The 11301-nt window shown below is 43.1% G+C and overlaps 3 protein-coding genes across 3 annotated transcripts in view; 2 read left to right on the forward strand and 1 right to left on the reverse strand.

The window, feature by feature from the left end:
* Positions 1-108: 108 nt before the first annotated feature.
* LOC119319577 (outer spore wall assembly protein SHE10-like) lies at positions 109-2389 on the forward strand. Its single transcript, XM_037594034.1, has 2 exons — positions 109-240; positions 1475-2389. The coding sequence occupies exon 2, from the start codon at positions 1477-1479 to the stop codon at positions 2104-2106; it is 630 nt and encodes a 209-aa protein (XP_037449931.1). The 5' UTR covers positions 109-240; positions 1475-1476; the 3' UTR covers positions 2107-2389.
* A 6413-nt stretch (positions 2390-8802) lies between these two features.
* On the forward strand, positions 8803-9963 carry LOC119315958. The gene is made up of 3 exons (XM_037590383.1): positions 8803-9035; positions 9186-9497; positions 9648-9963. Exons 1-3 carry the CDS (start codon positions 8803-8805, stop codon positions 9892-9894), a joined length of 792 nt encoding a protein of 263 aa, XP_037446280.1. The 3' UTR covers positions 9895-9963.
* Positions 9964-9974: 11 nt separating this feature from the next.
* LOC119315959 (aluminum-activated malate transporter 6-like) overlaps positions 9975-11301 on the reverse strand; it is a 4997-nt gene continuing 3670 nt past the window's right edge. Inside the window, exon 6 of the mRNA XM_037590384.1 lies at positions 9975-11294. Coding sequence (XP_037446281.1) covers positions 10821-11294 — 474 coding nt within the window. The 3' untranslated portion in view covers positions 9975-10820. The remainder of the gene's footprint in view (positions 11295-11301) is intronic.

Raw genomic sequence — 11301 nt, forward strand, 5'->3', positions numbered from 1 at the left:
GCACGTGTTATATAAAAGTACAAGCAGCTGTAAAATCTAGGGACACCGAGGCTGTTGATATTTTTGAGTTACAGTGATCCAGCTCCATCCCCTACACCCTACCATGCCTATAAATAGAGGAGCAAGAGCACGCTGTAGTACTCATCCCAGCATACAAACCAGTTCACTAGCTAGCTTTGCATGGAGTAGAATCACTGATCGGCAAGAGCCCTCGGAGGAAGCAGCGAGTCAGCGAGTCAGGCAAGCATGCGTTCCATCTAGCCTTTCTAGCTGTCCTATTCCTTGTTTTGTCTCACTGTTCATGCCATGCTCTATAGCCAGTAGTACTTCTGAAGCTCTATAATGTGCACTGTTCGTGTGATTTGATCTCTGTACATCTCTTGAAGCTAGCATGCATACCACAGTGCTACTTTTTGGTTTATGATCACGGTGGAGAAATCCTTGGTACATGCATGTGAGCACATAGATTAATGGCTCATGCATGGATGGTTGTTTCCGTGGAAAGCCTAGAGATATTTATCTTGGTCTTGCATGTATTTCCTTTTGCTAATCCTTGTCTAGTAAATTTTATAAAAATCTGGTGTCACGACAGCAAATGTATTGTACCGGTCACAGTTCAGGTATGGAACTGTCTGAGTTCTCCGCTAAGAACGACACTCGTTCGGAAGCGTGTCGATGATGGATCCATAGGAGCGATCGACACTAGTAAGTCGAGTGGTTGGTTCTTGGGGGAATATAGAGCTCTGCTCTACTAGCGCCTGTGTGGTTCTAGTTAAGACTGTCGACGTCGGAGTACCCCTCTTAAGAGCGTAAAAGTGTGAAATTTCACCCCTGTGACTCCCGGGTTGGGAAGCTTGCAGTCATATGTGATGCCAGTTATTTCCTTTCTTTTTTTTTTAAATTAAATCCATTATCTTTCTCTGCCATCAAACTCTTTCTATACAACTAACCCCTTTGTTTTTGTCACTTTTGCCGTGAGAGGTTCCGTTTTTACCCGTGTGCTTGCTGAGTATGAGATCATACTCATTCTTGCTATTGTTGTTGATTTTGCAGAAGTAGCAAATGATGGATGTGCTGATGAGAATGATGAACAGTAGGAGTAGCTCTACGGGTTGGGAATAAATAAAGAAGTTGCATGTATCATGACCTTTGTAATAGCTAGTAATGAATAAAGTTGGCTCTTGTGCATACTGGATTTTTTTTTGTTTACTAGCCTAACATGCCTATAAACTTGAGATTTATAAGCATGTGGCGATTGTCACAGCTAAGACCCACTTGGGGCGTGACAATTTTATTGGCATCAGAGCCTTGGTTAAAAAAAAGTATAAACACTAATGTGGGTTTAACTAAGGGGATAGTCTAGGTACGTAAAGCAGGAATTAACGATTAATTGAATGCTTATTTTCTGTGCTTAATTAGCATGTTTGATATGTAGTCTGTATTTATTTTTGAACTAACTGTGTGCTGAAAGCAGGGATGGATGAGTATACAATCTTCCATCTCAACTTTGTGAGCATATTAGAGGAGGTAGCTGAACATTTCCATTTGGAGCCGCCGGTAGTGTCGACAGTGAAGCGTTTTGAGGGCGATGGGTACCAAGGTGCAGTACATTTGCAGCTCACCCCAGACGATGATAATTCTTATAAGACCATCTATGGGTATGGTGAAGATGCTAAAGATGCTGGCAACCTTGCTGCACGGGAAGCACTCAAGTTTCTTCATTTTTCTGTTAACTTTGCTTTGGTGGACCTGCATATGTATGAGTACTGGGAGGTACTACTAACTCTAGTGCAGAAGGAGCAGCAACACCACATAGAGATGACACAACTAAACCAGTTTCATGAGGCTTGCCGGCAGCATGAGTTAGAGTATCTTGAGCAAGAACATGATGACTGTGTTTATGAGATCAAGCATGACCTCAACCTCCAGATAGAGGACAGGGATCGTTGGCTTGAAATAGAAGAACACAAGAGTAAGAAACTGAAGCTGGAGCGTGATCAGTTGGAGGAGTTGACCAACAAGCAGGAGAGTAAAATCATGGAGCTAATGACAGAGAACAGAAGCCTCCGTGAGAAGCTGGCGGAAAAGCTACAGGCGCATGAATAGGATGCGAACGGTGGCACTTAGAGATATGAAGCAACTGTTCCTAGCTTTTAAATAAATGGTTGTAGTAGTACTGTTTATATATAACCTGCTAGGAACTGTTCTGGTAGTAGCCTTTTGGCTAGCTAGCACTAGCTTGTTGACAACTCTAGCAGTATGGGTGTCTATAATAGAGTGTCTGGAGGGAGACGTGGATGGCAGCAACACATCTAGTAGACAGGATGTGTAATTTTGATTGTACTACTGCTTTCCTCTTTAATAATCAGCTAGACCTGGTATATATGTATATGATGCATGCTCTAATGTTGACAGCTTTATTTATTTCTTCCTCTAGTATCACAGATGGCTAGTCACAATGGTGATTTCTCAGCATCACAGTCTGGTGATGGCCGGAATGCACTAGCAGCTGCAGCAGAGCAACCACTTCCAAATGAGTTGCTTATAAATATTTTGCAACGTCAAGAACAAACCCAAATGAAGCAGACTGAAATTTTGGAATATATAGTGCAACAGTCAACTAAAGGAAAGGAGTCGTTCGATGGAGACAAACAGGGCGCATTACGTGAGTTCCGTCGACTTAAGCCTCCTGTTTTCCAAGGTAGTGCAAACCCAATAGAGGCCGAGGACTGGCTAACAGAAATAGAGAAAAGTTTTGATGCCATGCATTGCCCTGATGAAAAGAAGGTTACATTAGCCACGTTTATGCTATAAGGTGGGGCATTTGATTGGTGGACAGTGCATAAAAAGAAGTATCCTGAGGGCTATCTATTCACATGGGGATCATTTAAGGAAGAGTTCTACAGAAAGTATTTTCCAGAGAGCGTACAAAGGAAAATGGAGCTATCATTTTTACAGTTAAAACAGGACCAGAAATCTGTCGCGGAATATGAAATAGAATTTTCTAGACTTGCTCGTTATGCCTCTGTTTATGTCCAAAATGATGAAGCTAAAGCTCGGTGTTTCGCTCAAGGACTTCGCCAACCAATCAAGTCTCGAGTGGAGGTGTTCGAGCTCAAATCTTTTCGAGATGTTGCTAACAAGGCATTAACTGTAGAACAAGCATATGTGGAAGAGCAAGCCGAAGTGGAGCAGCAGCGTAAGAGGATCAAGGTTGACCATGGAAATCAAGGGAATATACAGAAAGCGATGCAGCAGAATTGGCGCCCGAACAACCGCCCAGTAGCCCAGCCTAGACGTAATAACTGTGTTATTTGTCATGGGAATCACAGAGCATTCCAGTGCGAGTATCGTCATGGGAAATGTTTTAGGTGCGGCAGAGAAGGACACATGATCAGTCAGTGTCACAGTTCACCAGATCAGAATATGTTAAAGTCCATTGCACCAAAGCCGTTGCCAGCACCGAAAGCTCCATTATACTTACCTGCACCCCCTACTAACTCAAGTGGACCCTCTCAACGCATGAATAGTTACTCTGGAAGCAGGAAACAGACAAATCCTCATGCAAAGGTGAATCACTTGACTCAGCATGATGCAGATGAGGACAACAACGTGATCACAGGTACACTTCAAGTATGCTCACACAACGCACTCACTTTATTTGATACCGGTGCTACACATTCATTTATATCCTCAAAATTTATCGATAGTCATGGATTAGAAAATACCCCTTTAAGGAAAAGGATACATGTGGAATCTCCGATGACAGAAGTAATAGCCAAGAACATTTGTGTTGCATATCCTATAGTAATAAAAGGGCAAGAATTTTTGGTTGATTTAATAGTACTAGATATGCATGATTTTGATATTATACTGGGCATGGATTGGCTGGCTAAGAATCAAGCGAACATAGACTGTCAGAGAAAGCGAGTGATAATTCAGGTACCTGGTCAGCGTAAAATCATTTATCAAGCGAAGCATAAAACTTTTGACTGCTCGTTTAGCATGAATTTAGAAGTGAAAGAAAAGGATATCAAAGAAATACCAGTCGTACGAAATTTTCCTGATGTTTTTCCAAGTGAATTACCTGGATTACCACCGGACCGAGAAATTGAATTTAGTATAGACTTTACTCCGGGTACTGCTCCTATCTCAAAGAGTCCGTACAGAATGTCACCTGCTGAACTAAAGGAGTTGAAGAGGCAGATTAAGGAGCTAGAAGAAAAACAATTCATTCGACCTAGCATGTCACCATGGGGCGCTCCGGTGTTGTTTGTGAAAAAGAAGGATGGGAGTTGGCGACTTTGTGTGGATTATCGGGAGCTAAACAAGGTAACTATTAAGAACCAATATCCATTACCAAGAATTGATGATTTGTTCGATCAATTACAAGGGTCTCGAGTATTTTCAAAAATCGATTTGCAGTCAGGATATCATCAGTTAAAAATAAAGGATGGAGATATTTCAAAAACAGCGTTCCGCACAAGATATGGACATTATGAGTATGTTGTTATGCCATTCGGATTAACAAATGCTCCTGCGGCCTTCATGGATTTGATGAACCGAGTGTTCAGACCATTTTTGGATCAGTTTGTAGTTGTATTTATTGATGATATTTTGATTTATTCAAAGACAGAAGAAGAGCATGCTCAACACCTAGAAATAGTTCTTTAGACATTAAGGAAGCATAAATTATATGCATTATTGAAGAAATGTGATTTCTGGTTAAATAAGGTGACTTTTCTAGGACACATTATTTCAGGGGAAGGAATATCACCAGATCCAACAAAAATTCAGGCAATAGTAGATTGGAAGAGGCCAACCACCGTTACAGAAATAAGAAGTTTCTTGAGATTAGCAGGTTATTACAGAAGATTTATTGAAGGCTTTGCACAGCTAGCAGCACCTTTGACACAGCTCACTCGCAAAGGGACAAAGTTTATTTGGGATGAAAAATGTGAAGAAAACTTCCAAGAATCAAAGCGACGATTGGTGACGGCCCCTGTTTTAGCAGTGCCAATCAGTGGAATTGGATTTACTATATTCTGTTATGCTTCAAAAATAGGCTTGGGTTGTGTGCTTATGCAAAACAATAAGGTAATTGCTTATGCTTCTCGACAGCTAAAGACACATGAGAAAAATTATCCGACTCATGATTTGGAATTGGGTGCTGTCATCTTTGCATTAAAAATATGGAGGCATTATTTGTATGGAGAACGCTGTGAAATTTATACAGATCATAAGAGCCTGAAATACATATTCACCCAGAAGGAATTAAACATGCGACAACGAAGGTGGTTAGAGTTACTTAAGGATTATGATATCAACATAAATTACCATCCAGGTAAAGCTAACGTTGTGGCTGATGCACTTAGTAGAAAGAATGTTTGCAACATGGCATGTCTAATTACTACACAAAGAGACATTTTGAGGGACATGGTGAGATTGGGTATAGAAGTATATGTACGTGATTCAACTAGCACTGTTATGGCATTACAAGTCAAGCCTGATCTGCAAGACAAAATCCGGATGAAACAAATGGATGATCCATTTCTTTTGAACCTCCGAAAGGGGATAGAACAAGGAAAGCCATCGGAGTTTCATATAAGAAGTGATGGGTCTGTATGGCTGAGAAACCGCATATGTGTCCCTGACCAGTCAGATTTAAAGTTGGAAATTATGCAAGAGGCACACTCCACATCATACACCGTACACCAAGGAAGCACAAAGATGTATCATGACATTAAAGGAAATTTTTGGTGGCCCAATATGAAGAGAGAAATAGCAAAATTTGTTTTAGAATGTCCAATATGTCAACGGGTAAATGTAGACCATCAAAAACCAGCCGGTCTTCTACAACCTTTAAAAATCCCGACTTGGAAATGGGAAGAAATTAGTATGGATTTTGTCACGGGACTACCTCGAACTTCTGCAGGATACGATGCTATATGGGTCATAGTAGATAGATTGACCAAAGTGGCACAATTTATCCCGTAAAGAAAACATTTTCTCTTGAAAAATTAGCTAAGTTATACATCAAGGAGATAGTTGCTAATTATGGATTCCTGTTGACATTACATCTGACCGAGATCCGAGGTTTGTCTCAAGATTTTGGAAAAGTTTGCATAAGGCATTGAGAACAAAGTAAAATTTTAGTACGGCATATCATCCTCAATCCGATGGACAGTCAGAACGAGTTATACAAATATTGGAGGATATGCTGCGAGCAAGTGTGTTAGACTTCAAGGAAAAATGGGATGAATCACTTCCTCTGGTAAAATTCGCATACAATAATAGTTATCAGTCAAGTATTAAAATGGCTCCTTATGAAGCATTATATGGCAAGAGGTGTCGCTCTCCAATCTGCTGGGAAGAAATAGGAGAAAGGAAATATCTAGGCCCAGATTTGGTTCAACAGGCTGAGGAGAAATTACAAATTATTTGTGAGCACCTAAAGGCAGCACAAAGTCGACAAAAGACTCAAGCGGATAAAAAGCGCAGAGAAGTTGAGTTTAAGGCAGGAGACTTTGTCTATCTGAAAGTTTCTCCAAAGAAAGGGACGAGACGTTTTGGCCTACATGGAAAATTAAGTCCAAGATATGTCGGGCCATTTCAAATCATTAATAAAGTTGGAGCTGTCGCTTACCGTCTGGAATTACCCCCAAATTTATCCGGGATACACAATGTGTTCCATGTATCCACTTTAAAGAAGTGAAGATTTTGGATGTGACAGATAGGGTAATGAGAAAAAGGACCATACAGTTTGTAAAGTCCAGTGGAGCAACCATACAGAAGAGGAGGCGACATGGGAAAAAGAAGATGATCTACGCACATGTTTTCCGCATCTCCAGTTTACGGGTAATTAAATTTCGAGGACGAAATTTCTATAAGTAGGGGAGGATGTAATGCCCGTGTTTATTAGAAATAATAAGGTTTTGGTATTTGATAATTAACAGAAATTAGCACACGCTAGAGTAATAATTATCAGCGTAATTAGATAAAATCAATCATTGGCAATCATTGGTTAGTACTAACTAAGAGTAGTCAACTAAATTCCTTAATGTGGAAGGATATGCATTAGAGGAATATGGTGGTAGAGCCTTCGGGTAGGAGGGCCACGTGTGGGTGTGGTACAAGATATTTTGCACCTCAAGCTTGCACTTATCTGTAGCATTTAATACTCTATTGAGTCAGCTAGGCACGTGTTATGTAAAAGTACAAGCAGCTGTAAAATCTAGGGACACCGAGGCTGTTGATATTTTTGAGTTACAATGATCCAGCTCCATCCCCTACACCCTACCATGCCTATAAATAAAGGAGCAAGAGCACACTGTAGTACTCATCCCAGCATACAAACCAGTTCACTAGCTAGCTTTGCATGGAGTAGAATCACTGATCGGCAAGAGCCCTCGGAGGAAGCAGCGAGTCAGCGAGTCAGGCAAGCATGCGTTCCATCTAGCCTTTCTAGCTGTCCTATTCCTTGTTTTGTCTCACTGTTCATGCCATGCTCTATAGCCAGTAGTACTTCTGAAGCTCTATAATGTGCACTGTTCGTGTGATTTGATCCCTGTACATCTCTTGAAGCTAGCATGCATACCACAGTGCTACTTTTTGGTTTATGATCACGGTGGAGAAATCCTCGGTACATGCATGTGAGCACATAGATTAATGGCTCATGCATAGATGGTTGTTTCTGTGGAAAGCCTAGAGATATTTATCTTGGTCTTGCATGTATTTCCTTTTGCTAATCCTTGTCTAGTAAATTTTATAAAAATCTGGTGTCACGACAGCAAATGTATTGTACCGGTCACAGTTCAGGTATGGGACTGTCTGAGTTCTCCGCTAAGAACGACACTCGTTCGGAAGCGTGTCGATGATGGATCCGTAGGAGCGATCGACACTAGTAAGTCGAGTGGTTGGTTCTTGGGGGAATATAGAGCTCTGCTCTACTAGCGCCTGTGTGGTTCTAGTCGAGACTGTCGACGTCGGAGTACCCCTCTTAAGAGCGTAAAAGTGTGAAATTTCACACCTGTGACTCCCGGGTTGGGAAGCTTGCAGTCATATGTGATGCCAGTTATTTCCTTTCTTTTTTTTTTAAAATTATATCCATTATCTTTCTCTGCCATCAAACTCTTTCTATACAACTAACCCCTTTGTTTTTGTCACTTTTGCCGTGAGAGGTTCCGTTTTTACCCGTGTGGTTGCTGAATATGAGATCATACTCATTCTTGCTATTGTTGTTGATTTTGCAGAAGTAGCAAATGATGGATGCGCTGATGAGAATGATGAACAGTAGGAGTTGCTCTACGGGTTGGGAATAAATAAAGAAGTTGCATGTATCATGACCTTTTTAATAGCTAGTAATGAATAAAGTTGGCTCTTGTGCATATTGGAATTTTTTTTTGTTTACTAGCCTAACATGCCTATAAACTTGAGATTTATAAGCATGTGGCGATTGTCACAGCTAAGACCCACTTGAGGCGTGACAATATCCATGATTGATCTTGTTTAAAAGATCTCCTTTTCAGGACCCCAAATATGCAAACAAACCAGAAATAAAAAATTTCATTCAAAAGCTACATGGTTTTAAAATTTCAGGCTCTGACTTAAAATGCATGAGTAAATATGAGAAGCTGAAGAATCAGATAAGGTCATAGGGTGGAGTAACTACAAGTTATAGCCTCATAGGTAGTACGGTGGGCACGGGACATCCCGTGCATGGTAGAAAAACCATTCTCAAGAGCTCTCTGCGTGTTCAATCCGCGCGCACTCCATAGTCCATACCCAGCCCAATCACCAGTGATGGATGCCTCCGGCGAGACCGCCGAGAAGCGCTCCGGCCCGGCGGACGACTCCGTCGGCGAGGCCGCCCACACGCTTTCTGGCAAGAAGCGCTCCCGCCCGGCGGACGACTCCGTCGGCGAGGCCGCCCACAAGCTTTCCAGCCCGCCGGAGCATCCGCGCGTGACGCGGCTTCGTCATCGGCGCCTCATCGCGTTCCTCTGGGACCAAGGCTTCCGCGACTCCTACAACGAGTACGGTACGCGCGCCTCTGTTCAAACTTGAAATTTCCTTCCTTCTAATCTAAGCGCAATGAAAAGCAGTTCAAAATTCAAATCAAGAACATATCAATGGCTCCCCAGCTAGCTTCTTTCCTAACGCTCGCTTGGCTCCATCCAATTCAGGTTGACGAACAAGACGCGCGCGCACATGAGCATGCGGCACCTGGGCGGCCTGGTCCAGCGGGGCCTGTGGCTGGACGCCGTCGAATACCTGGACAGGTACCTGCCGCCGCCCGCCAGTCCCATGAGCTTCCGCGCCCAGGTCCTCCGTCAATTCCTCCTGATGCACCACCGCTTCGCCAGCGCCGTCGACGGCATCGTTGCCAAGGCCGTGCCCAGGAACTACCTCCAACTTGACAACGGCAGGGCCATCAGCCACGCCGATCTGAGGCTCCGCTCCATCTCCTTGTCCATACTCGCCGTCGACGAAGTCAGGTACTACGTACGTACCATGTAATTTCTGCATCCGCGCGCGGCCAAGATAGATTAGATTAACACCTCTGCCTTTCCATTCCATTACAAAAGAAGATAGATTAATTCATTCGTGCGGACTCACTCATAAACGTAAGTACGAACGGGACGCAGGGCCAACATGGACTGGGAGACAGTGCGGCGCAAGGCATCGCTTGCCGTCTCCAGGTTGGCTGGTTCTACTCCAGAGCTGCGAGGCTGCATCGCGCTGCCGGCCACCAGCAACAAGCTGCACCACGTATGTTCAACGAGACTGCAATTAGGGGCGGGAAAAGGGTTGTCAGCCAGTTGTATGTTCACATTTGAAAACAAAATCATATTTTTTTCATTTACATTTAAAAAATCACGAATATTTTCTTAAAATTATGAACTTTTTTAAAGGTCATGTTTTTTTCCCAAATTCCTGTTTTATTGTTTTTAAAAAATTAATGAACTTTTTCCAAATTTGTCAACATTTTTTCACGAACATATTTTTGTATTCGATGACTTCTAAATTCGTGAAAACATTCAAATTTCCCACTCCTTTCTAATCCACGGACTTTTAAAATTTGCAAATAATTTTTTATTTCACCAAATAGTTTATAGAAAAAACAGAAAAAAAAGCCACAACATTTCTCGCGAGCTCTACATCGAGATGCCTCATACTTTCGCCAAGGAGATCCACTGTTTTACCAAATTATTCGTGCGTTCATTCATCAAGCCACGTGCAATGGTTCAAACATGTCAAACTACAAGCTGTAGCCCGAAGCCCAGATCCACCCGTGAACAACTTGTTTTTCTGTCTATCTTTTTTTTTCCTGTTTTGTGCAACAACAATAGAGCCCACCCAATAACAAAAACAACCAAGACTAAAAAGCCTAGACCCAACTTAGACAAAGCCTTATTTATCTACTGATGTACGATGATGTTATAAGTAGATGTGAGGTATTATCTCACATCTAGATGTGACATAGTGTTATAACAACGGCGATAGTCTAAAACCGCTAAATTGTACAAAGACGACGTTGTTTAGTGAGACCCTGCTAAATGCAGTATAGTCCGCTATTCAAAAACATTGGTATATTACAGAGTATCCCTCTCACCCTGTTTCACTTTACTGCATGAGAGAGCATTTTACATTCTCCGATTTTCACATTTGTATTTACATGTATACCTTGTACAGTATATATCAGACCTTCTACATGCTTCTTTGGTACACTCAATTAGTCTGGCTAATTGAACAACATCGGGCTATCCATTTACCACCGGTCAATTAGTGTTTTATAGTCTCTTCTCTTGCCGTCCACATCATCTCTTCAGCCTGAAAAACTTTGTCATTCTGCCAAAAACACCAGTCTCCTCCCTTGTTAACACGGATGGCTCCTCCACGGGATCCTTGAAGGCGGCCTTGTCGCTGAGCTCCTCGACGGCGTTGACGAGGTTCCCGAGCCGCGCCACGAACTCGATGAGGAGCGACGCGAAGGTGCCCAGAGACAGCGCGCTCGCGCTCTCGTACGTCCTCGCCTCCGCGGCGTCGACCGGCTGGCCCGGGTGGAACGGCGGCACCCGGTGGTGCCAGGACCCCTGGGGCTTGAGCGCCAGGCCGTCCGCCAGCGACATGGCCGCCCACGACGCCGCCGAGTCGAACCGGGCGAGCGACGTGCTCGACTCCGACTTGTGCACGTTGCCGAGGGCCGCGGCCCGGGCGACGGTCGTGGTGGACTCCGACTTGTGCAGTGGAGGGATGCTGACGCTGGTGGTCCGGGCGAGGGTCGTGTTCGACTCCGAC

Source organism: Triticum dicoccoides, chromosome 6A (genome assembly GCF_002162155.2).
Source record: "Triticum dicoccoides isolate Atlit2015 ecotype Zavitan chromosome 6A, WEW_v2.0, whole genome shotgun sequence".
Taxonomy (NCBI): domain Eukaryota; kingdom Viridiplantae; phylum Streptophyta; class Magnoliopsida; order Poales; family Poaceae; genus Triticum; species Triticum dicoccoides.

Bases quoted from the DNA above. Each gene is read 5' to 3' on its own strand.
- LOC119315958 (XM_037590383.1), top strand. From the start codon at position 8,803: ATGGATGCCTCCGGCGAGACCGCCGAGAAGCGCTCCGGCCCGGCGGAC. The intron at 9,036-9,185 runs GTACGGTACGCG...CATCCAATTCAG, and splicing joins TTCCGCGACTCCTACAACGA to GTTGACGAACAAGACGCGCG. The intron at 9,498-9,647 runs GTACTACGTACG...AACGGGACGCAG, and splicing joins CTCGCCGTCGACGAAGTCAG to GGCCAACATGGACTGGGAGA.
- LOC119319577 (XM_037594034.1), top strand. From the start codon at position 1,477: ATGGATGAGTATACAATCTTCCATCTCAACTTTGTGAGCATATTAGAG.